General features: G+C 40.7%; 1 protein-coding gene across 2 annotated transcripts in view; it reads left to right on the top strand.

Moving 5' to 3' along the window:
- The window catches only part of rras2 (RAS related 2), a 92,537-nt gene extending 67,144 nt beyond the window's left edge, over positions 1 to 25,393 (top strand). For both annotated transcript variants that reach the window (XM_034191130.1, XM_034191139.1), the window contains exons 2-6: positions 9,175 to 9,262; positions 9,388 to 9,490; positions 12,420 to 12,528; positions 22,402 to 22,520; positions 24,324 to 25,393. In XM_034191130.1, coding sequence (XP_034047021.1) covers positions 9,175 to 9,262; positions 9,388 to 9,490; positions 12,420 to 12,528; positions 22,402 to 22,520; positions 24,324 to 24,411 — 507 coding nt within the window. In that variant the 3' untranslated portion in view covers positions 24,412 to 25,393. The remainder of the gene's footprint in view (positions 1 to 9,174; positions 9,263 to 9,387; positions 9,491 to 12,419; positions 12,529 to 22,401; positions 22,521 to 24,323) is intronic.
- The last annotated feature ends 2,218 nt before the right edge of the window (positions 25,394 to 27,611 follow it).

Raw genomic sequence — 27,611 nt, 5'->3', positions numbered from 1 at the left:
TTATGAAAGTGGTATATGGAAGAGAATAGATGTTAATTGTGCTTTTAAGGTTGTTGTATGGTGCTGAATATAGAAATGTGATCTATTGTATTGAGTTGTATAGAAAACAGGATACTGTATTTCCTTGATTAAAAGCCCGGGCGTTTATCTTTTTTCAAACTGTGCTCAGACCCGGCATCTAACCGAGGCAGACCTTTATTCAAGGTCGGCTATTAGTTACAAAATGCGGTGTGCTGCCTGCACTTTAATATGGTGTTAAGTTTGACATATATCCTTGAGTGTGACAAACCAAACTGTTTTAGATTGGAGCACTCTGCATGGCTGCTAACCCTCTCCGGAGCCAGACGCGCACCTGCTAAAGGATGGAGACCGCAAAGGCTGTGATTGGTCACTTTTCTGCTTTCACTCCTTTCACATCATATTTTAAAAGTAGTGATTACGTATCATGGATCAAATAGAGGAACATTTGGCAGAAAAGTCTGTGACCAATTTTACAACATGGAGTCGGAAAAAGAAGCGCAAATGACTTGCAATTCATGGAGGAAAATTGCACGTACCGTACTATTAGTTTGGAGGTTGATGATTGTATAAAGAAGTAGAGGTCGTTGGGGGATAAATTGATCCAGAAGAAGCCACTGTTCCTGCGGAAAACTGTATAAAGATGCAGTGGAAAACTTTTAAAGGGGTACGCGCATCTCAACGTTATTGCGTGGCCACGGAGTTATGGAGTTATAGAAGCATAAATCAGGCTTTAGGATTTTAAGTTTCCACTCCACGGCAGACTTAGAAAAAAGAGCGACTCAACCAGATGTCTTTTTAATGCACATAATGCCTGTCGCTTATTTAAGGCAGGCGTTTATTTTTTCAGACGAAGTTTTGACCCGGCCATTAAATGAGGCAGGTCCTGATTCAAGGTCAGGCTTTTAATCAAGGAAATACAGTAAATGTTTAAAGTTGTATTGTGTAGAGCTGGGATAATATTCACATTGGTTGGGATTTGAATTGTACAGGAATTACAAAAAGGTGAAAAAGGGCGAGTGATAAATAAGTGAATTGATTCTTTTCCTCCATGGATTGTGATATGCATCGAGCCTGCACCCGGGTGCCTTGAGCCAAGCACGAGATGGCACAGGCCGTCTGCTTTGAGCATGCTCCATTCACATGAAGGCACAATTGCTTTTTCTCTGCTCACAGCTGCTTTGATTTCACTGCACCTCTGCATGATTTATACAATTATTGCTTTAAAAACAATTCATCATGGCAATATGTATTTCACACAATTTTGTAAACTTTGCAATTTATCTACAGTTCATATGTGTGCCATACTGTGGCGGGTGGTGCGCCTGGATCACAGATCAGTTGTGGTCGGTTGCACCACTCGTCAGTATTGTACAACATGCCTTTAAAACACTGTGACCCACTATGTTTCATACTAAAGAAGGAATGATTTCTGACAAAATGGTGAGAACAAACGTGCTTTGGAAACAATATTTTGTATCAGACTTTCCTGAGCTTTCAAACAAAATCTTCAGATACACCTTGCAGTGCCATAAAAATGACCGAACGCACTGAAAAAAAAAGGCTGAACTCACTGAAAGTAGTTGTTTATAATTTCACACAGATTTTGGGGAAGTTAAGATTTTAGCAGTTTCCTTGTTGAATTATGTATGTTGTAAGGCCTGAGTGGGTGGGAACGCTACAATCTAATTTGGCAACACTACCCGTTCATATCAAGAGAGGAGGAATAGCTGGAGAAGTGCTTGGTGTGATTTTGTGAAGTTGACAGAATTAGAGTAAGAGTTTGAAGGAAAGCTGAGGCCATGTGCTGTGACAGTGGCAGGAGGCACAATTAATGCAAGCAGCATTTTCTCCATGTTTTGTCTGGTTCTGTGTGTGTGTGCTCATGTGCAGTGCAGTGATGTGAGGCACGCTCTGGGATACACAGTAATAGCGATGAATTATTGAATAGCAGTAAGTGGATGTGACATCGGCCAGTGTGCAGGCTTGCTGCAGAAGCAGAGCCACAGAGTGAAAGATTATCTACATCATCTGTACCACAGAGCTGACAGTGTAACACAACTTCAAACATGGATCGATGAGAACAAAACAATTTTTGCAGGGATGGTGAAAGAAATTTTAAAGATTTTCAATTGTGCAATATATATATATATATATATATATATATATATCAATCAATTCAATCAATTTTATTTATATAGCGCCAAATCACAACAAACAGTTGCCCCAAGGCGCTTTATATTGTAAGGCAATGCCATACAATAATTATGTAAAAACCCCAAAGGTCAAAACGACCCCCTGTGAGCAAGCACTTGGCGACAGTGGGAAGGAAAAACTCCCTTTTAACAGGAAGAAACCTCCAGCAGAACCAGGCTCAGGGAGGGGCAGTCTTCTGCTGGGACTGGTTGGGGCTGAGGGAGAGAACCAGGAAAAAGACATGCTGTGGAGGGGAGCAGAGATCAGTCACTAATGATTAAATGCAGAGTGGTGCATACAGAGCAAAAAGAGAAAGAAACAGTGCATTATGGGAACCCCCCAGCAGACTAAGTCTATAGCAGCATAACTAAGGAATGGTTCAGGGTCACCTGATCCAGCCCTACTATAAGCTTTAGCAAAAAGGAAAGTTTTAAGCCTAATCTTAAAAGTAGAGAGGGTGTCTGTCTCCCTGATCCGAATTGGGAGCTGGTTCCACAGGAGAGGAGCCTGAAAGCTGAAGGCTCTGCCTCCCATTCTACTCTTACAAACCCTAGGAACTACAAGTAAGCCTGCAGTCTGAGAGCGAAGCGCTCTATTGGGGTGATATGGTACTATGAGGTCCCTAAGATAAGAAGGGACCTGATTATTCAAAACCTTATAAGTAAGAAGAAGAATTTTAAATTCTATTCTAGAATTAACAGGAAGCCAATGAAGAGAGGCCAATATGGGTGAGATATGCTCTCTCCTTCTAGTCCCCGTCAGTACTCTAGCTGCAGCATTTTGAATTAACTGAAGGCTTTTCAGGGAACTTTTAGGACAACCTGATAATAATGAATTACAATAGTCCAGCCTAGAGGAAATAAATGCATGAATTAGTTTTTCAGCATCACTCTGAGACAAGACCTTTCTAATTTTAGAGATATTGCGTAAATGCAAAAAAGCAGTCTTACATATTTGTTTAATATGCGCTTTGAATGACATATCCTGATCAAAAATGACTCCAAGATTTCTCACAGTATTACTAGAGGTCAGGGTAATGCCATCCAGAGTAAGGATCTGGTTAGACACCATGTTTCTAATATTTGTGTGGCCAAGTACAATAACTTCAGTTTTATCTGAGTTTAAAAGCAGGAAATTAGAGGTCATCCATGTCCTTATGTCTGTAAGACAATCCTGCAGTTTAGCTAATTGGTGTGTGTCCTCTGGCTTCATGGATAGATAAAGCTGGGTATCATCTGCGTAACAATGAAAATTTAAGCAATGCCGTCTAATAATACTGCCTAAGGGAAGCATGTATAAAGTGAATAAGATGAATTGAATTGAGTGAAGTGAAGTCATATATATATATATATATATAATGTATATATATATATGACTCCTTTAATAGTAAATAATTTATACATGGAATTTTGTTTTTGTTTATGAAAACCATGCTTTTATGTTTTACAACTTTTGTTGTACAATATTTTGTCCACTGCTTCGCTTCAGATACCCACTGGTTTCTGGTCATGGTCACACAATAATAAAATTGATTTGAAGTAAGTAACATAAACAAATGTTACAGCATCTGCTGCACTTATTTACTAGTCCAAGCTATTTTACAATTAGCAAGAAGTTATAGTTCATAAATATTGCAAACAGTAGGTTAACACATTAACATCTTCATTGAGTACGTTTAATGGTAGTTGGTAAGAAAGTGAAAACACTTTTTCCATTTCCACTTCCATTGTGGTCCATTAAAAAAAATCAAATGACAAAATAGAAGTAACACTAATAATAATAGTGTGATTGATAACAAGAACCTAAACAATTTATAGATACACTAAGTAAGTTAACATTTAAATTTTGCATAATTAACAGGAAATTAAAGGGTTGAGTTCCTCTTCTAAAAATTTTTGAGGTCTAATGTTTTAAAAAAATTCTGGACTCACACCATTCCAAGTCATTATACAAGCTATCGGATAATAGAAAATTCCATGGCCATTTCTCTGCCAACAGCAGCTCTGCCTGCTTTCTGCTCACAGGATTAAAGATAAGTAGGCAAGAAGGGCACAGTTCTTTGTCTATCTAACATTGTGGTTTTAACCTTTTAAACATTATTTATGACCAATGCATCCAAGTGGTTCGTGCTTTTCATTGTGGAAAGCTCTCTGTTCAAACCCTACCCTCCTATCGTTGCTCATTTCTCCATGTAATGTGGAGTTGTGTCAGGGAGGGCATCTGGCGTAAAACCAAATCAACATGCATACAGTGCATCTGGAAAGTATTCACAGTGTTTTACTTTTTCCACATTTTGTTATGTTACAGCATTATTCCAGAATGGAGTAAATTAATTCCCCCCCCCCCCCCCTCAAAATTCTACTCACAACTTCCCATAATGACAACATGAAAAGTTTTTTTTTTTGCAAGTTTATTAAAAATATTTAAAAAAAACAAAGAAATCACATGTACATAAGTATACAAACCCTTTGCTCAGTACTTTGATGATGCACTTTTTATGCAATTACAGCCTCAAGTCCTAAGGGGCTTTCACAGTGGCGTATTCATAGAGCTGCTCATTGCAGCTTTGTGTTTCATTTAAATATGCCCGAAATACGCGCGTACTCAGCCTTTAACAGTGTTCGTTCATACTTGCAGCAGCATGTGTTCGCATTTTAATAGGTGCACACAGTCGCGTGTGCCATGCCGCACCAGTTTCAGTGCTATTTTCTGCCTCTGTGGAAGTGCGCTCTGTTCTCTACTGCATGGTGTGGTGCGGCTCAAAAACATTAATTCAGTCATTTAACATTATTATTATTATTATTATTTTTTTTTTTTTATGCAACAAGTGCGAGTTTATTTTAGAGTCACAGCTCTTTTCAGCTTTAATCAGACTGATTGATCAGGCCGTTTGATGAGCGCACCGACATGCAGTGTGTATTTTAAAGAGTCACAGCTCCGATTAGACACACAGAGAGAGAGAGAGAGAGCGCTTTTATGAAATGATGCGACACAGTGAAACAGTTATATAATTAGTCGAATATGATAAAGTGAAGCAACAATCTTGCAGTATCTGTATCTATATAGCTCCAGAAGAACAACAGGGAGATGTGAAGTGGCGCACAGTACCGTGTTGAAGCGTGGGCGGGCTCACAATAGCGGACAGCAGCACGGCGCTGCGTGTACTCGCATGAAGGCTCCATGCTGTGCTGTACGCCGAAGAAAATTAAACAGGTTTAATTTCTTCCATCCTACGCGCGTAGCCCTCATACAGGTACGCTGTTACGAGCAGCTCTACGAATACGCCACTGTGAAAGCTCCTTTACAGCGTTGCTGATACGCTGTAATGAGTCGCTCTATGAATAAGCCACTGTGAAAGCCCCTTTAAGGATAGGGAGCGTCAGCCATTTTCAGATCTCCCATTTCTCGCCAGAGATGTTCAATTGGATTTGTGTCTGGGCTCTGGCTGGGCCACTCACCCCTGCCCTGTAAGTGCTTACAACTACTTTTAAAATAGTACAGTTACATGTCAGCTTAACTTTGCTGGGTTAGATCAGCACAGTTTATGCAGATCCACCTTGGATTTGCTTTTGTGACCACAAGTGCAAACAAGCAAGCAGCCAAAGGGACTTACTGATGAAGTAACAGTAATGCAAATTAATCATGTTGACCCAACAAATTTACATTTAGGTCACTCAGCAAAATTATTTCTTGCTATGTTAACGCATTTTACTTGGGTGGAAATACTTTTCCATCATTTTATTATGTTCACTGAGCAAGTGAAATGTTAAGCTGTTGCATGTTATGTTAAAACTGCATGATTTGAATGTGTTCACCCATAAAACATGATTCTATATCATAGAAGCTACATGCTAGACTTTTGTTCATGTAACATAAAAACCAACAACACCCATGTTGGTTTTTTTGAGTGTGGGTGCTTGCCTTGGCTGGGGAAATAACATGTGATGGATTTGTGTCCCATCCAAAGCGTGCCATTGAGTCTCATCCTCTTCACATTGTAGTTTTCAGGGATAAGCACCAGTACCAGCCTCAGGGCTTGTTTAGGAGTTAGTAATGTTTTATAGTGTGTTAATGTGGCTTAGTGGTTAGCGCTGGTGCCTCATAGCAAGAAGAGCGTGGGATCACTTCCCGCCCTTGCTGTGTGGAGTTTGCATGTTCTCTTCGTGTCTGTGATGGTTTCCTCAAGGCACTCCGGTTTCCTCCCCCAATCAAAAAACATTCTTATTTTAGGGTCTGCTCCTTTCTCTGCCCCTGACTAAGGTAGCGTCTCTACATCTGGAGTTGGTCCCCGGGCGCTGTACTGTGGCTCCCCTCTGCTCCTAGAGGTTAGATTGTGTCTAACTGTAATTAGGATGGGTTAAATGCAGAGGACAAGTTTCGTTGTATGTATGTACGTATACGAGGTTTGTTAGAAAAGTATCCAACCTTTTTATTTTTTTCAAAAACCATATGGATTTGAATTACGTGTGATTGCATCAGACAAGCTTGAACCTTCGTGCGCATGCGTGAGTTTTTTCATGCCTGTCGGTTGCGTCATTCGCCTGTGACCAGGCTTTGTGTGAGCACTGGTCCACCCTCTCGTTTTTTTTATTGTGAATAAATGTCTGAACGATTTGGAGCTTTGCTGCATCAATTTTTTTCCAGAAACTGTGAGAGACCTCCAGGTGGACACCGTTCGGAAAATTAATATGGCTTTCAGGGACGATTTTATGGGCATTATACAGATTAAGGAGTGTTACTGCCGCTTTAAGGATGGCCCACAACTGCTGAGAGTGCGGCGTGCTCCCAGCGCCGATCGACAGGCTCAGACCCCGCTGAAACAACCAGATTATTTCCAACGTGAAGGCTTTGTTGATCCGGGACCTCGTCTGACTTTCACAAAAAGGCAGACGTCGTGGACATCAGCACTTTTTCGGCACATTCCACTGTTACAGGATTTTTTTTCATGGAAAGAAAAGCAGAGGGACACGCCACGGAGCCGTTCATTACGCGGCACAAAACCACCTCCGTGTTGGTCTCACAGAACGGCTTTCAGGTGGATTTCACATGGATTCCGGTTGCTTTTCAGTCGTGTGATTATCCGATTGTGATTGTGCATGAGCTGGACATGCCCGAACATGTCCTGGAAGGCTTCATCACGGCGTTGCTTTGCGCCATGCAGCTCCACCGCGACGCGCGCAACTCCTCTGCACATCTGTCTTAATGTGCTGATGTCCACGTCTTTTCACAATTCCTGTGCTAGTCAGACAACATACCGGATCAAGACAGCGTCCAGTTTAGAAATGAACGGCACATTCCACTGTTACAGGAGTTTTTTTCATGGAAAGAAAAGCGGAGGGACGGGTCACGGAGCCGTTCATTACGCGGCACAAAACCACCTCCATGTTGGTCTCACAGAACGGCTTTCAGGTGGATTTCAGATGGATTCTGGTTGCTTTTCAGTCGTGTGATTATCCGATTGTGATTGTGCATGAGCTGGACATGCCCGAACATGTCCTGGAAGGCTTCATCACGGCGTTGCTTTGCGCCATGCAGCTCCACTGTGATGCGCGGAGTTCCGCTCCTCTTTCCATGACAAAAAGTCCTGTAACAGTGGAATGTGCCGAAAAAGTGCTGATGTCCACGACTTCTGCCTTTTTGTGAAAGTCAGACGAGGTCCTGGATCAACAAAGCCTTCACGTTGGAAATGATCTGGTTGTTTCAGCGGGGTCTGAGCCTGTCGATCGGCGCTGGGAGCACGCCGCACTCTCAGCAGTTGTGGGCCTTCCTTAAAGCGGCAGTAACACTCCTTAATCTGTATAATTCCCATAAAATCGTCCCTGAAAGCCATATTAATTTTCCAAACGGTGTCCACCTGGAGGTCTCTCACAGTTTCTGGAAAAAAATTGATGCAGCAAAGCTCCAAATCGTTCAGACATTTCCATATGGTTTTTGAAAAAAATAAAAAGGTCGGATATTTTTCTAGCAGACCTCGGATGTACAATGACAATAAAGGCTCTATTCTATTCTGTGTGTTTTATGCTTCATTAGCTACAAGTTACTTGTAAGTTACTTAAGTTTGGGATTGCAGTATTATGCTGAAGACCTCTGTGACATATTCAGGGCATCGATACTTCTACTGAGTTCGGCTGTCATTCCAAAGGTTACTGACCAGTGAATGTTGTGTAGTTAAATCCTGTCTGTCAGAGACCTTTCTGTCCTGTACTAAAAGATCCAGCTATACAAAATGTGCAAGGTAGTTTCTGAGCACTAACTATGAAACAAATGATTCTCAAAAAAACAAACAAACAAAACAACGGGTCTCCTTGATTAAAAAATAAACTGTAAATATTGTTGGAAGTTTTTGTTTGGTTGCATCAACTTTTTATATCAATGTACTTGAATTTATGTCATTTGCAAGAGGAAATAAAACCCTCACTTTGAGTTTTTAGAGGCATTAATTGTCTCTATTTTGTGTGTGTGGTCAGGCTGTATTTTAGGGCATCGGTTTGAGATTCCCCGAGCACTCCCTTCAGCTGTCACCATTTAACTAATCCCCAAGGGGAGCGAGAACTAGAAAACATGGGAAAAATGTAAAAAATGCATGACTCCTCCTCCACCCAGCTCCCTGCCCCCTGACCCCACCCTTCCAGCGTAGGTTACCAAGAGACCATATTGGCCTCGGCCCCAAATGACAGAATCAAGGCCTTCAGGAGTGACTGCTGGAACCGAGGAAAAATTTTGCAAATGTGTTGTTGTCTACGATTTGAACCAAAGCAGTCTGCACACGTTTGCATCCTCTGTGGTACTAAAGGTCAGAAATGCTGCCTGTGCTGTTTGAACCAAAACACAAGCACCCAGTGGATGTTTGTCCTCATCCATTTTAGTCATAACTCATATTGACATAATGTTGTACGTAGCTTCCAGACATATTAACAGCATCTCCTGTCTTTCCTCTTCCTCGTCCTTTCTCTCTTGCAGTCGTACTTTGTCACTGATTATGACCCTACAATTGAAGACTCCTATACCAAGCAGTGTGTGATTGATGAAAGGGCAGCCAGGCTTGACAGTAAGTGCACTTAAAAAAAAATGTTTCCACTGCATTATCTGGTTGTAAAATGTGCCTCTATTATTTGCAAAGGATTCTGCGTACACATGCATTGGTGCCAATATGTGTTTGTCCACTTTCACTAGTCCTGGACACGGCTGGACAGGAAGAGTTTGGAGCCATGAGAGAACAATACATGAGGACAGGGGAGGGCTTCCTACTAGTCTTCTCAGTCACTGACAGAGGGAGGTGAGTGGCAGTTCTGCTGTGTGAAAACCATACGCTCTGCTGTCTGCCTTCTTGTTTACTGTTCAGTTACACTTTCGTTCCCCCTCCTCCACCTGAACTCTGCCAAAACCATATATCTTACACTTACACTCTCACTTTAGTCTGCGTCTATGTCCGGGCCCGCTTTCTTTTGTTCCCATCGTTTCCTGTTCTCTTGATCTCATGTATTAGTATAGCTTAGTGTTCTATTTAAACCTCATATGTTCAGTACAGTACAATATGTGGGAGTATAATCTGTAGGTTCATGTAAGACTCAAGCGGGTTAAGTATTTTGTAGCTCTTGGAAGTTTTCCTGGTGAGCATGTGTAAGAGATGACAAAAACTTTTCAAGAGATAGCTTCATAGTTTGTTTACTTATCAGTAGTAATCATCCCTTAAATCAGCTTCAGTCATTTTAACATTATATCACTACCCTCTGTGAGTAGCTGGACAGCGACACAGTTTTTGTAGTTTTGTGTCTGTACACCATTGTAATGGTGTTGAAATGACACAGGCACAATGTGAGTGTAGTGTAGACTTTCAGTTTCAGTTGAGTAGGTTTAACAAAAGCCTGTAAGTAATTGGACAGACTAAATATAAGGATAACTAACGCGTTGCCCATGGGGATCCATGGGTTCTAGATTGGGTAGTGTTTATAAAATAGGTAGTTGACATTTTTCAAGGGTGGTAATAAATAATGCAAATTTCTATGATGATTTTAACTGAAAGTGCAGGAAATTAAAACGAGAACTTTTTGTGAATAATTGTCTTCATTATTTGGCACATTGATGTCATGTTTTACAAGTGGCAAGGTTGAGATATTTCCTTTGCTCAGAGCTTGTCTGGTTACCAGGGTGATATCATCGTCCATTGTTCACTGTTGTTGACAAATATTTCTAATTTCTCCAAAAATATTAGTCCTATCAACTTTCCATTTTCATGGCATTCATCCTTAACCAAAACTACATAAACATACCAAACGGCAAATGTCAGCTCAAAGTTACACACACGCGTACACGTTCCCAGAAGCCACTTTTGATATATAGATTGTTCATGCAAATCATCACTTTTACATCCAGTTTTCTTTAAAAAATAAATCAGTGGATGAATACATAAATATTTCTAAATCATCGACTATGTCTTGGTCTTCATTTACATCCCTCATTAAGAAATGTAGCATGGTACTGTATAGAAAGTCTGTATGGGGTAGACACTTCTCAAAAACTGAGTGACCGTGCAAGAAAGAGACAAGGGAGGGAAGCCACCAAGACACCTGTGACAACTCTGGAGACGTTATAGGATTCTGTGGCTGGTTTTAGGGAAACTGTGCATAGTGCAACTTTTATTCTTGGTACTAACATCAGGACTGGTATCATGCGTCACCACATCCACCACACCTCTGCATTGAAAACAGGAAATTTCAACAAATTTGCCAGCAAGCACATGCAAGACTCAAGGCTGTACTTCTAATGTCTTGCCTGAAAAATCGTACTCTGTCCCACTTCACCATGAAACTGTCACTTGTTGTGCAACTGACAACAATTGCAATATGCACATTTTCTCTTAACACAGCCACAGAAGCCTGTAGCATCTTTGGAGTTGTCATATGTATCTTGGTGGCTTCCCTCACTGACCTCCTTCTCGCATGGTCACTCACTGAGAACTGCCTGTTCCAGACAGATTGATGTATTTACAATAAATACAATTATATTTACAACAGTTCTTATCTTTAGTTTGTTCAGTTACTTATGGGTTCTGAAAATGTAGGGATTATGTACATAGAAAAATGGCCATAATTCCTAAATGGTGAAAGCAATGGGTTTTTTAAAACCCTTTGACTTAAAACAGCACACCTTGATTGCCTTTGTACACATTGTGTACAAAGGCAACATTACAAAAAGTGTGTAACTTTTCAAATACTTGTTGACCTGACTGTATATTGCAGTTATAGTAATGCTGTGTGACCTCATTGTATTTGTCTTTGTGCCCAGCAGTGCAGTAATCTGCATACCCTTCCCCCACTCATGGCTCCCTCCACATGTTTATGTTGTAAACAGTCTTTTAGTACTTCCTCTATTTATATTAGTCAAGTCTTTCCAGATTTACTACACAGCAACCTGTCTGTGCCTTTTTGGATTAAAAGTGCAGTTGCCACTTGTATTTATTATTATATTATTAACCTGTTGGATAGGCAGTATGTTGGATTAGTGGTTACCACTGTTGCCTCACAGCAAGGAGGTCATGGGATTGATTCCCACCTGTGGCCTTTTCTGTGTGGAGTTTGCATGTTCTCCTCATGTTTGTGTGGGTTTTCTCCGGTTGCTCCAGCTTCCTCCCACATCCAAAGATATGCATGTTAGGTGGATTGGAAACTTAAATTGTCCGTAGGTGTGTGTGCAGGTGCGAATGTGTTTGTTTCTCTATTTGAGGCCTTGCGATAGACTGGCATCCTGTCCAGGGTGTCCCCCGCCTCATGTCCTGTGACAGCTGGGATAGGCTCCAGCCCCTGCGACCCTTAATTGGAGTAAGCAGTTGAAAATGAGTGAGGTAATAACCTGTTGGATAATTGCACAGAGCACAGACTGTCCAACCCACTTTAAACTTCTGTGACAGTGTGGGGGACTCTGTACGGGCAAATGTGAATGAACATTGGTGGTATGTTGAGAAAATACACTGCTTTTTGTATGATGCCAGCTACAGTGTGGGATCTCTCTGCATAATCAAATATTTGTTTTCCATGTTTTTTTTCAGGATTTGAAGACAAACGTAAAATAACAGACACAAACACAAAATATTTTTTGGGTGTGTGGATTGTAGGCCTGATACACTATGTATACATGTACATGTGAAATATGTGTACGTATGCACATAAAAGCCCATATGAAGCTGTAGCGCATAATGTGTTTTTCAGCTTTGAAGAAATCTACAAATTCCAAAGACAAATTCTACGCGTCAAAGACAGAGATGAGTTTCCGATGATCCTTGTAGGAAACAAAGCAGATCTGGAGCTCCAGAGACAAGTAAGTGAAATGCATACTGCACAGGTAGATTGCAAACTTATTAAAAATAATAAACTAAGAAATCACATGTACATTAGAATTCACCACCATGCTTCACTGTAGGGATGCTGCCTGGTTTTCTCCAAGCATGACGCCTGGTATTCACAACCAAAGAGTTCAATCTTTGTCTCATCAGACCAGAAAATTTTCTTTCTCATGGTCTGAGAGTCCTTCAGGTGCCTTTTGGTAAACTCTAGGCAGGCTGCCATGTGACTTTTTCTAGTGGCTTCTGTCTGGCCACTCCATCATACAGGCCTGATTGATGGATTGTCGCATAGATGGTTGACTTTCTGGAAGGTTCTCCTCCCTCCACAGAGGAATGCTCAAGCTCTGGCAGAGTGACCATCGTGTTCTTGGCCACCTCCCTGACTAAGGTCCTTCTCCCCCTGTTTCTCAGTTTAGGTGGGTGTCCTGCTCTAGGAAGAGTCCTGATGGATCTGAACGTCTTCCATTTATGGATGATGGAGGCTGCTGTGCTCACTGGGATCTTCAAAGCAGCAGAAATGTTTCTGTACCCTTCCCCAGATTTGTGCCTCAAGACAATCCTGTCATTCAGTCCTGTCACAATGGTCATTATGGGGTATAGAAGTTTGAGGGGAAAATGAATTTCATCCATTTTGGAATAAGGCTGTAACATTACAAAATTGTTGGAAAAGTGAAACTCTGTGAATACTTTCCAGATGTACTGTATACTGGATAATCCATTGTTTTCAGTGACAGGACTGATGGAAAATTCCACCATCGCTGGCTGTAGGCACGGCAGTCATGCTATGATGGTACTTGCTTTCAGGTTAGGTGAATTATTGGTGACTTCAATTTGACCTATATTGACCTTCAATAGGTCTGTTTCAGTTCAGTTCAATTTTCAAATTATTTTCATTTTTATAGCACCAAATCACAACAGAGTTGCCTCAAGGCACTTCACACAAGTAAGGTCTAACCTTACTAACCCCCAGAGCAACAGTGGTAAGGAAAAACTCCCTGTGAGGAAGAAACCTCAAGCAGACCAGACTCAAGGGGGTGACCCTCTGCTTGGGCCATGCTACAGACATAAATTACAAAACAATTCATAGAAACAATTCACAAAATGAATATACAGGAAATGCTGTTGGTGCACAGGACAGGAGGGTTTCCAGCACAAATACAACTCCCATCTCTGGATGGAGCTGCACCTTAAACAGAGAGAAAAAACAGAACCAGGCATCAGAAAGACAAGAAACACAGTATAATTTGTCAGCATTAAACAACAAGAAAAAAACAAGAAATACTAAGGTGATCGCTGGCCACTAGCCCTAAGCTTCACTAAAAGACACAGTATTTAGGTAATGTTGAGGCTGTGGCCCGCTCAGTTTCCAAATAAAATGAATTAAAAGAGTAAAAAGCATAAAACAAAACTATACCAGTATGATAGCCATACGAAAGGAAAAATAAGTGCGTCTTAAGTCTGGACTTGAAAGTCTCCACAGAATCTGACTGCCCTTGGGACACAAAGTAGTCCTGCACCCTGAGAATGCAAAGCCCAGGCCGGTACGTAAGGTTTAATTAGGTCAGCTAGGTAGGGAGGTGCCAGTCCGTGAACAATTTTATCGACTAGTAGCAGAACCTTAAAATCTAATCTCACTGGGACAGGAAGCCGGTGAAGGGATGCCAAAATGGGTGTAATGTGGTTGAACTTTCTGCTTCTTGTCAAAAGTCTGGCCCTAATGCTGGACTGCAGTAAACCAGAAAATAGAACATTGCAGTAGTCCAATCTAGAAGAGATAAACACATGGATCAGGGTCTCAGCATCAGCCATAGACAGGATGGGACGAATCTTCACTATATTTCGCAGGTAGAAAAAAGCAGTCTTTGTAATATTTCTAATGTGGAGGTCAAAAGGCAATGTAGGATCACAAATTACCCCAAGGTTCCTTACTTTGTCAGTGTGATGTATGACACACGAGCCTAGGTTAAGTGTTAGCTGGTCAAACTGATGCAGATGTCTCACTGGACCAAGAACCATCATTTCATAGACATCCAACTTCTCACTGATGCCAGGCAATCTTCTAAGGATTTTATGTGAACGAGATTACCAGCAGTTATTGGCATGTATCATCAGCATAGCAGTGAAAGGTAATCCAAAAATGCCGCAATATCTGCCCAAGGGGTGCTATATAAAGAGAGAAAAGCAGGGGGCCTAAGACAGACCCCTGTGGAACCCCAAATTTCATGTCACTAAGGTTAGAGGTAGTGTTACTGTACAAAACACAGTGACAGCGACTGGTCAAGTATGACATCAGCCATGCAAGGGCACTCCCAGTAATCCCAAAATGATTTTCCAACCTATCAAGTAGAATATGATGATCCACGGTATCAAATGCAGCACTGAGATCTAACAGCAGCAGAACCGTAGTGGTGTCCGAATCCATCGTAAGCAGAAGATCATTCACCACTTCAGGGAGGGCCGTCTCTGTGGAATATTTTCTAAAAGCAGATTGCAGTGGCTCAAAGAGATTATTCTCAGTAAGACAGTCCATGAGCTGCTGTGAAATAGTCCACGAGCTGCTCTATATGTATCAGCCGTGTGATACACTGTCCTCATGTCCAGGGTGTACCCTGCCTCTCATCAAATGGGATAGGCTACACTTCCCGTGACCCTTAACTGGAATAAGGAGGTTCAGAAAATGAATGAATGAATCAAATGGTACGTTACAAAAAGTCTGAAGCAGACATCAGAGCCAAAACCTCTTGTTCTAATATTATACTGCACAATCCTAAAAGTCTATTGTATCTTTCTGTTAAATCAGTTAGTATTCATCTCATTAACAATGAAAAATGATTGCGCCTCACGTTATCACCAAACTCTGCTACTGCAGACAAGAGTAATTCTGCTATAATAACCAGTTCAACAGTTTTATGCCATCAACATGTGAAGGCAGCATTAATTATCTGAAGAAATAATGTCAGTCTCCTAGTGTGGAGGATACACACTTGCATTCTTGAAAGTGAAACAAGCACCGCAGCTGCATCTAACTGGTGTGAGACAGGATGTGAGTGACAGAATAAGCAGTAGAAGCAGTAGAAACTGGTGTCAGGAGGAAAGGATGGATGGAGAGAAAAAGGGAGTGTGTTTTTTCTACTATTGATATGCAGCTGCTCTTCATGTTATTTGATGAAACCACACCACCTCCTTATGGTGAAAAAGAGTATTACACACACACACACACACACACACACACACACACACACACACACACACACACACACACACACACACACACACACACACACACACACACACACACACACACACAGCGATTTCTGTGTTCATACTGAGTTATAAGGTATTTATTGCCTCTTGTTGTGGTCAGGCATTTGACACTTTGCTTTATTTGTATTGATAAAAATAAGATTAATATAAGGTAATTGCAATTAACTTACCAAAAACACTGCAAAGAAGATCTGACATATAATGTACTGCAGTACAACCTACTGCGTAAATTTGAGGAACTCACACATATGCACTGTGCACCACCATGTGCTAAATATGGCAAAACCACACATCTAATATGCATATGTCGGATACATGAAGGAGCACAGCTCTTCAGCATCTCACCATGTAATTTAGGTCCTTCATACGTTTTTTTTGGCAAACACTTCAGGGGAGCATTAGCATGGCTAAAACCTTTCAGCGCCCCCCCCGCCTTTTTAAGTATTTTTCTTTTTTTGCCTTTCAGCTTCTGGGGGAGCTCCACCCCCCCACCCACAACAGCCCTCTTAACCCCCTGCCACTTTAACCATTTTTTTTTATGTAGATGTAAATTAATATTCAAAGTTTTCAGCTAGTTGACAATAGGGCTGTGCAATGTGGCCAAATTATCATATCTCAATATTGTCATATCAATATGATATACAATGTGACTGTGATTTCACACAAAGTGCAGCAACAGTGAAAATTAAACATTCTTAAACAAAACAGTAATAATACCACACTCATTTTGCACTTATCATAAGGTTAGCATACTGTGCTCTCCAAAAGTATTGGAACACATGGAATTTCACACATTTTAATTTGTTTATGCCATTTCAAATACAAGAAGTACAAAAAAAGATAAAGAATAAAAATTTCTAAAATTTGAACTGAAAGCAAATGTCTAAAAATTGATACCTGTAAATAATAATCAATTTAATTGCCAGATTTCTTCAGACAAGTCAGGGGATGGAAACATGAACATTTCCAAGTCACTGAATATGTCTTGGACTTTATTTACATCAATTATGAAGAAATACAAAAGTTTCTTTCACCAAAACATCAAATCTAGGCTTTCATCTCAAATTGTAGCTGAACTTTCAGGTCTTTTTAAGAAAATCCTTCTCTACACCACTTCATCAGGAAGCTGGATTTTATATTTTTTTAATTCATTTAGAAGCTGAAAGGTTTTAGTCATGCTCATGCTCCCAAGAACCATTTTACTGAAAAAAGTCTGAAGGACCTTAAGGACATGGTTAGATGGTGAGGAGCGTTTCCAGGCACGTGAGAGGCAAATAAAGAAAAATGCTTAAAAAGCCGGGGGGGGGGGGGGGGGGGTTGTCTGGGGAGTGGAGCCCCCTCAGAAGCTGAAAGGTATTTGCCATGCTAATGCTCTCCTCAAGCATTTCGTCAAAAGTCTGAAGGACCTAAATGACATGATGAGATGCTGACGAGCTTCACTCATTCATGTCCGCCACATATGCATATTACAACTTTATGATGTGATTTCATTTAAGATTGTTCAGTTGATGCATAAAGCGAGAAATAATTACCTTTCAGAATTCAAGAATGTTTTACGCAGAGAGAAGGAATGTATAATTTAGGGGGTTAGTTTTATTGTAAAATTGCTGGCACTAGGACAACTAGGATGTGCTTCTGTGTCTCCATTTGTGGTCCAAAAAAAGCCAAACTTAAGCGAAGTCCAGATATTAACCGGTTCAAATATTTATACAGAGAAATGGTATTTTCTAGATATGTATTAGATGAATATGGTTGAGTTGTGTTATATGTAGATGCTGTTTTACTGGAACTTTTGTTTTGTGTTTTTTTTTGGGGGGGGGGGGCTGTCTGGAGAAATATTTGACTTCTTTTATCTGTAGCTATGTGCTGCTGTTGTTCAGATTGTGTTGGATATAAATGTCTATGAACAGGCATACGTATATATATATATATATATATATATGTATGCCTGGTTTGATTTGATTTTATATAGGGGGGTAGGCATTGATAAGTGTTGCTTCTGCCTACGCCTTTATGCACCATGTATTTTGTTTATTTTCCTATATTTCTTTTCGCCTTTGACTTTTCTATTATGAGTTTGGTTGTTTGTATATGAGTGAATTTCTGTTATGCATGGGTGTCTAATAAATTCAATTCAATTCAGTAACTTTAGATTCATTGATCTAAACTTGTCACTGGTGTGTCACTCAGACAGCACAATTAAGAGGTTATTAATCTAAAATCAATGTAAATCGTGTATATAAGGCAGCCTGAATTAACGGAGAAATGCCGCTTTTAACAACCTGGACCTCATTTCTGGCCTAAAATACCGTCAGTTACTCACCAATATAACTTTGGTGTCATTATTAGTCCATGGTTCAAACAGCGTGTTCAGTTCACATCTGAATCAAACATTTTTCTTCTTCTACTAAGGTAAATTAGAACTTTTTGTGGTACAATGCACCAACTACTGTACAGTACTGTACTGTGTCACTGATTTCAAAATGCAGCTCTTTTCAACTGGACGTGTGATGCCATGACATGTCAATCATCTGTGTCCAATCAGATTTCAGGGGAGTCCAGTGCAACCCTGGCCTCCGGTCTAACTCTACTCATGCCAGGAAGTGTTCAACATTTGACATTTCCTGTTTCACTGTGGACTCAAAATTTTGCACTTCCTGTTTTAGTGTGAACTTGCCACTGAGTTCCTGTGGGATTCCACAAGATCTCATCTGTCAATCCAGGAAGTGTTTGACATTTGACATTTCCTGTTTCACTGTGGACTCAAAATGTGGCACTTCCTGTTTGGGACTCCCTGTACCATTACCGTGCTTTGCGCCGCTGTGCATTGCTTTGCTTGTATCATTATTACTTACATCCATCCATCCATTTTGAAAACCCACTTATTCCAGTTCAGGGTCAAGGGGGGCTGGAGCCTATTCCAGTGGTCCTTGGGTGAGAGGTGGGATACATGCTGGACAGGCCTCCAATCTGTCGCAGGGCTACACATAGACAAACACATTGGCACTCAGTTCAGCCGACCTGCATGTCTTTGGAAATGGGAGGAAGCTGCGGCACTGCAAAGGAATCCATGCAAACACTGGGAGAACATGCAAACTGTACACCAGGGGTGCCCAATATGTTGATTGTGATCGACTGGTTGATCGCAAAGATAGTGTGGGTAGATCACATGCCATTAAAACTGGCCCGTAGTCAGGGGGAGGTCAGGGGTTCGGCTGAACCACCCACTTCACTTGCTTTTAGTGTTTGATGCTGTGAGCTGCTGATCCGTTGTTTTGTGCAGCAGCTCCAAGTTGAAAAAAATGGTTGTTGTCTCTCTGTCTCAAAGCGCGGTGATGGCAGCACACCAGCAGTAGGGCTGTTCATGTTATACAGTGGAAAAAAAATAAAAGTTGTGAGAGACTTTGGGCCACATGTTGTTTTGGTTCCACTTGGGGTTTTATAGGTGCAGACCAAATTTGAACTCAATCAGGTAAGATTTGGAGGTCCCCCAGAGTGACACCTTTTCCTCTCCCTCTGGTGGCAAGGCAACATCACCCTAACGGGAGAAGACTGATGCCATTATTTTTCTTTTACATGTACATGTGATGGCTTCTAATCGCAAAAAGTGGTGGTTGATTAGTCACCCAGAGGAGAACATGACTGGAATTACTGGATTACTGCATTGCTTGTTTGGGGAAAATTGTTGCTTTGTGGGGGACCCCCCAAACACTGTCCGATTACAATAAAATTTGGCACAAATCTTTTATTTTATTAGTGGAACAAGAACAACATGTGGCTCAAAAGATTTTGTAACATTTCTGGCATTTTGAACAGGTCTAACCTGCAGTGAGCTGTAAAATTATGAAACGGTGCCAATAATTGCATCCAGCATACATTTTATGTCAAGATATTTTGTTTTATTCTTGTTATCAAATAACTTTGGACATTTTTAGAAATATTTTGATTCAATAAAATTGCTTTGCTTGCATTTATTTTTGACCATATATTAAAATGTGTACATAAAATATAGCATTACCAACAATTTTGTTCACGTGTATAAGGAGCTGACCTGCGTTCGAATCCTGCTCATGGTCTCTGTCCTTCAAATCAAATCAAATCAATTTTATTTATATAGCGCCAAATCACAACAAACAGTTGCCCCAAGGCGCTTTATATTGTAAGGCAAAGCCATACAATAATTACAGATAAACCCCAACGGTCAAAACGACCCCCTGTGAGCAAGCACTTGGCGACAGTGGGAAGGTAAAACTCCCTTTTAACAGGAAGAAACCTCCAGCAGAACCAGGCTCAGGGAGGGGCAGTCTTCTGCTGGGACTGGTTGGGGCTGAGGGAGAGAACCAGGAAAAAGACATGCTGTGGAGGGGAGCAGAGATCAATCACTAATGATTAAATGCAGAGTGGTGCATACAGAGCAAAAAGAGAAAGAAACACTCAGTGCATCATGGGAACCCCCCAGCAGTCTAAGTCTATAGCAGCATAACTAAGGGATGGTTCAGGGTCACCTGATCCAGCCCTTAGTTATGCTTAGTTAATGCTTAGTTAATTAAAGCTCTGTCTGGGTTTTTGATTAATTAATAAGCTGGAGTGGAAGATTGCTGCTAATCCTCCGCCTCGGCCCGTGCTACGAGCGTTCTGGCAGTTAGTGGCACTCGGGGGTGTTGACTCATTTAAACTAACATATTCATCCTGCTGTAACCAGGTTTCTGTAAAGCAGAATAAATCAATATGTTGATCAATTATTATATCATTTACTAACAGGGACTTAGAAGACAGAGATCTAATGTTTAATAGACCACATTTAACTGTTTTAGTCTGTGGTGCAGTTGAAGGTGCTATATTATTTTTTCTTTTTGAATTTTTATGCTTAAATAGATTTTTGCTGGTTATTGGTGGTCTGGGAGCAGGCACCGTCTCTACGGGGATGGGGTAATGAGGGGATGGCAGGGGGAGAGAAGCTGCAGAGAGGTGTGTAAGACTACAACTCTGCTTCCTGGTCCCAACCCTGGACAGTCACGGTTTGGAGGATTTAAGAAAATTGGCCAGATTTCTAGAAATGAGAGCTGCTCCATCCAAAGTGGGATGGATGCCGTCTCTCCTAACAAGACCAGGTTTTCCCCAGAAGCTTTGCCAATTATCTATGAAGCCCACCTAATTTTTTGGACACCACTCAGACAGCCAGCAATTCAGGGAGAACATGCGGCTAAACTTGTCACTCTCGGTCCGATTGGGAAAGGGCCCAGAGAAAACTACAGAGTCCGACATTGTTTTCGCAAAGTTACACACCGATTCAATATTAATTTTAGTGACCTCCGTTTGGCGTAACCGGGTGTCATTATTGCCGACGTGAATTACAATCTTACCAAATTTACGCTTAGCCTTAGCCAGCAGTTTCAAATTTCCTTCAATGTCGCCTGCTCTGGCCCCCGGAAGACAATTGACTATGGTTGCTGGTGTCGCTAACTTTACATTTCTCAAAACAGAGTCGCCAATAACCAGAGTTTGTTCCTCGGCGGGTGTGTCACCGAGTGGGGAAAAACGGTTAGAGATGTGAACGGATTGGCGGTGTACACGGTGCTTCTGTTTAGGACTATGCTTCCTCCTCACAGTCACCCAGTCAGCCTGCTTTCCCGGCTGCTCGGGATCTGCTGGAGGGGAACTAACAGCGGCTAAGCTACCTTGGTCTGCACCGACTACATGGGCCTGGCTAGCTGTAGGATTTTCCAAGGTGCGGAGCCGAGTCTCCAATTCGCCCAGCCTGGCCTCCAAAGCTACGAATAAGCTACACTTATTACAAGTACCATTACTGCTAAAGGAGGCCGAGGAATAACTAAACATTTCACACCCAGAGCAGAAAAGTGCGGGAGAGACAGGAGAAGCCGCCATGCTAAACCGGCTAAGATCTAGTAGCTGCGCTAAGCTAGCGGATTCCTAAAAACACACAAAGTGAATAATGTGTAAATAATTTAGAGGTGATTCAGCAGAGGGAGTGCTTTAGTTAAGGCACGTGAAGATTACACTGTGAAACAAATTGTTATCTAGTTAACTAGATCAATCTAACTGCACAGATTAAACAGCTAACAGATACAGCAAAACACCGCTGTGCTCCGGAACAGGAAGTGATACAATACCGCAGTGAGAGCCAACCACCAGTAGAGGCCAAAGACATGTAATCTGTATTGCAATGGGTACTGGCCTCAATTGGGGAAGTAACCTGTGTCGGACTGGCACCCTGTCCAAGAGGAGTCGTAGTCATATGAATATGTCATACATTAATAATAACAGGACTTGGCATGCATATGCTCAGACTACTTTCACATCTTAGAATCTTGATAACAGGAGTATGAATGTGTACACAGTCACAATTTGAACTCACTAATGACATGAAAATGTCAGTGCGTGAGGTCATTTGTTTCTGACATGTTATGAAATTACATAAGGAAGACATTAGTTCTCAAAAACAAATAATGTCTTTCTCCAATTGCTCTAAGATGTGGACTTGTTCGATAGATTACGGGCATGTGCAGCGTTAAATATATATTTATGTTTCAACATCTCATTGATGTCTCTTTTTACTTCTTTAGGTATCCCAGGAAGAGGGCCAGCAGCTGGCCAGACAACTAAAGGTCACATATATGGAGGCATCAGCAAAGATCCGCATGAACGTAGACCAGGCTTTCCATGAGTTGGTCAGAGTAATTAGGTAGGTGCTTTTCGAACATCTTTCCTGGCATCCTCACTCTGCAAGTACTCATTGAATGCAAGGGTGAATATCAGTGGTGCTTCTTTGCAGCCTATATGCCCATTTAGTAAGGATTAGTTTCATTTGGTTCCTGCACTGTGCAATGATTGCATGGTCTGGGATTTGGGTAGGCTTGTGGAAATCAGCTGATTGGGTGCCTTTGTTATCAAGAACAGGCTTTCTGACCTTGACATCACAGGTGATGCTGTGATTTTTGATGAATCAGTGGATACTTTGTTTGCATCACTTGAGAAGTTGATTGAAGATTTGTAGTATTTGGGTTTGTGAATGTTCTTGATTAAGACTAAAATCAGGCTTTCATTGGCTTCCTGGACTCTACAATTAGAAGTGTATCTGTGTGGTGAAAGTGTTGAACGTGTAGAGCCATTCACTTGATAGTGACATTCATATCTCTCATTTCCTTGGCCTTTGAAATCGAGAGATACCAGGAAAGAGCTTATGGAATCATGAGGTTCCTGGACAGAGGTGTTTGGCAATGCCGGTAAGATTTCAGGAGAGTGGAGATCCAAGTCTTTAGGGTCCTGGTGTTTTACTGTATGGTTGTGAGAATTGGACACTAACCAATTTCCTTATGTGACAGCTAGATGTGTTTGGTACTAGGTTCTTTTAGAGGATCCTTGGATACCACTGGATTGATTTTATCTTCAACAAATGTCACTTAGTGGGACTTAGTCCTACATAGGCCCTGAGACCTGCTGGTACTTATTCTACGACTCTGTCTGGATGTGACGCCAATCCCACACAGGTTACTTCCCCAGCCAAGGCCTGTACCCATTTACAGCTGGATGGACTGAGAAAATATAGATCAAGTGTCTTGTCCCAGGACACAGAAAGGTAGCATGAGCAGTATTCAAACCAAGGTCTACATATTGGCAGGCTCCTTACACTACCTGCTCTTCTAGTGGGGCTCAGAAGAGGAGTACTTGCATAGTGACAAATCTTCAGTTACAACATTTTGGCCATGCAGCATATGGGCCTGATCCAGTGTGCAGGTGCCTCAGTATTGAGGACCCCAGCAGCTGGAGAAGACCAAGGGGACACCCATGGTTAACCTGGCTGCAGCAGATCCTGTAGGTGGTTACTTTCAGTGGTGATGGACCAGGTGTTGCTGTCCAGGATCCCAGGTGATTCCATCGTGTCATGGATTCTGCAGTGCATGGCACCTGTGCTTGCTTTATTTTGTGTTATATTTGCATTATTTTATCATGTGGTTCGTACAGTGGTTTATAGCTACAGTTTCAGAATGGCTGCAAGAATTACATAGATTCAGTTATTTGAAGCAGTGATATTACACACCTTTTTAGTGGGCTAAAATAACAAATTAGGTGTCTGAAAGGATAAGGTCACTTTTTCACAATCGTAGTCATTAACACATTGGGCCTCATGCAAGAACCACTCGAATGAATGCATTTGTTTGTAAGTGGTTTGCATGAGTGATTTAGGATAACTTCTCGCATTCACCAGTTTTCTCATATTTTCAGTTTTTCGTAGGTGTCAACAAAATCTTCAAGTGGTCCACACCAGTAGTAGGAGTCTTGTGTAATTTGTCTGCCGTCCTCTAAACCTATGTTTTTAGTATTTGATTGTATGTTTCATTAACTTGAAGTAGTTTTACTCTGTAAATCCAACACATATTACGTCACCATTGCATTGATGTTATTTTGTTTAACTGTACAATTTGAATTGTAATATCATTCTAAATTTATTTAGATTCTTTCTAACTTGAACTCTCCCAACTCCCAGGAAATTCCAAGAACAGGAATGTCCACCATCGCCGGAACCTACGAGAAAAGAAAAAGACAAAAGCGGCTGCCATTGTGTGATTGTCTGAGTTGGCCTTATCACTGTAACTCATACAGCTACTTTGTACCACCCAACCCATTCTGCCTGACATCACATCCTCTGTGGATGACTGACTGATGCCTTCTCCACGTGCATGACTTCAGACAGCCTTTTCCGAGATACTCTGACCAGGAACTGCTGTCCCCAAGACTCCTCTATGGACTACTGACAATGCCAAATTTTAACACCACTCTACCTTCAACAGTAATCAGATTGACACAAGAGAGTCCAAACACTAAATATCGCCTTCCAAATCTGCCTGACAAATTCATGTTTTATATTCTGAAGGACTTCTCTTGCCTTGTAGTGACATTTGTACTTGCTACCAAGATTGAATGGAAAGCATATATCCAGAATGTTAAAGGATTTTTTTTTTTTTTTCATTTCCAGTGTCAGACCTGAACAGAGAGATTATCTATTGAAGCTTTGTGTATGTTGTGCCATATCCATCTTTACTCCCATGTGCTAATCTGCTACTGTACATAAGTGACATTTGTTGTGATTTTCAAAGTGTATTTCTAATGACCTATTAAATCACCACAGTACAGTGTGTGAGGTTGAATCTGGTTTTACATATATGAACGTGAATATATATGTATATAAATATATTGCCTAGATGGCTGTTAAAGCTATAGCAGTATAGCTTTCTGGCATTCCGCAGGTGGAATCTTTTCCTTTCTCTGTGGTTTCTGCTTTCATTGCAATAGCCAAATATGGAGTGTCTACTGTATTTGATTTTTTAAAATAAGTCTTATAGATTGTAGGATTCGTATCCTTTGCCTTCCTTATTGTGTCAAAATGACCACCTCTGTATACTTTCCTATAAGACGGTTGATCAGACTCGAACAACCTGTATGATTTTCATTTTCCAATAAGCAGCAGAGACAAAATTATTAATAGTATATTTTGTAGCTCTCAAAAATAATGCGGTTTCTGATCAACATGAAATGTATCCAGCTCTTAAAAATGTTCACTAATCCATTTGCACACTGCAAAAACATAAAATCTTACCAAGAATATATAATTTTTAGTAAAAAAAAAAAAAAAAAATCTGCACTGAATTTAAGACTCAACTGCTGAACTTGTAAGGGGTTTAAAAAATAACTACAAATGGAACAGCTGAAAATTCACTTAAGATTTCTTGAAATAAGGTCTTGAAGTTAGCTTTATTTTACTAGTATTTGGAATTGTTCCACTTTTAACAAACAACACAACAGCTTAAAAAGCTTACTCAAAAAAGCTCATCACATATTACTCAAAACAAGATTTTTCCAAGACTGTTTTACTTACGTTTTTAAGATGTATGACCTAAAAATAAGTCTTTATATCTTACTGATATTTTACTTGTGAAGTGATTGTGTCTGATATCATTTGTAGTTTGTATATATTTACTACAAGTTAGATCTACTTGGTGAGAGTTTGTGTTTCTGCAGTGGAAATAACCAAGCTTTCATGGTTCAGTTCATTTTAGACCATTCCAGTCTAGAGGACTCATTCTGTTAAACATCAAGTCTTCAATGTGGATCACTGCGAGATCATTCCAACGACAATTAGTGGAGTGAATAACTGAAATAAAAAATACTTTAAATGATGATGCAAGCACCAAATTTGGCAAAAATACACCTTAGTCATTACTCTTTTGAAAAGGCAGGGTGTCCTCTTGAATTTTCAATAGACAGCCAGGTAGGGGTCAATTGAAGAATTACACAGGGGTCAAAAATTAGAACTGTCCCAGTCATATTAAAAATGATACCACATTATTTGTCTGATCATAAAAATTCCAAAAAGGTATAGTTTGGACTATCTATGACTGAATTCTATGAAATTATGGGGTAAAAATATCAAAAATGGTGACAAAGGTCAATTTCAGTTTGTACATGGGTCAAAAGTTGCAGTTGTTCCAATTTTGGTAAAAAGGGTGCAACTTATTGGTTGAGCTAATCGGATTAATAAACAGAATAGGTTTGACCGTGTTGAATGTTTGGTGTCCACAGTGAAGGTCAAACAATGTTCACATCCATTGGATTCAATGGCATATGACATATGTTACCCTGTAATACGATAACTAAGCTTGACAGATGGTGTAAACTATTCCTTTTTACAACTCTATTTGCTCACCCAATAATTTTTATCACTTTTTACCAAAACTGAGGCAACTTTAGCTTTTGACGCCTGTACAAACTGAAATTGACCTTTCTCACCATTTTTGGTATTTTTACCACAGATCTCCATAGAATTTAGTCATCATAGATGGTCCAAACCATACCTTTGTGAAATCTTTATGATCAGACAAATGATATACAAATAATGAATGTTTTTGTTCAATGGTACGCATATTTCATGAGGTGAAAGCTGGGACATACCATTCAACGAGGTGAAGCCGAGTTGAGTGGTTTGTTCCAGCTTTCACCGAATTAAATATTCATTCCATTGAAAGAATGTAAAACCATTCATTATTTGTTTTATATAACGGCTAAAATAGATCCCTGTCATTTGATATTTTATTAATTTATAAACAGCAGAAAAGGGACTGCTAAAGTCCAAATTGTGATGTGTAGTCCAGTGATCCAGTGAACGGACTTCCATTAAAGAAAAAAGAAAAAAAAAAGACTTTGTGTAGTTCCTCAGTGCAGCCAAAAATCACATCAGCTTTTCATCTGAACAGTTCTTTGTGCATCCAGAGGGCTTACAGCGGAGTGGAGTTTGTGTATGTGTCTGTGTGTTGCAAGAATTAGCAGCGTTAGTTAGCTCGTCCCCCGCGCGCACACACATGCAACCGGGTCTGCGCTTGTGCATGCGTGTACCACCAAAAAAAAGACTGTGCACATCCTCAGTGCAGCGGAAAAAAAAATCACATCAGAAATTAGTCCAGCTTTTCATTCTTTCTTCCTGCTAACAGCCTCCAGACAGCGCAGTGGATTTGTTTTGTGTGCGTGTCTGCGCACGTGTGCAGAGTGCAATGGTACCAAACGTATGGAACTAAATTTGCTCTCTATATGGAACCAAACTGCACTCTAAATGAAATGCAACACAAATGGGATGAATTAATCCATGTCATGTGACATACAAAGCACTAATCAAATGACAAGGATCCACTCAGCCGTTATATAATATGCAATACCTTTCAATATGATTGGAGCATTTCTAAATTTTGACCCCTGTGTAATTCTTCAATCGACCCCCACCTGG

Source organism: Thalassophryne amazonica, chromosome 2, assembly GCF_902500255.1.
Source record: "Thalassophryne amazonica chromosome 2, fThaAma1.1, whole genome shotgun sequence".
NCBI lineage: Eukaryota > Metazoa > Chordata > Actinopteri > Batrachoidiformes > Batrachoididae > Thalassophryne > Thalassophryne amazonica.
This window is presented reverse-complemented; position numbering and strand designations above follow the sequence as displayed.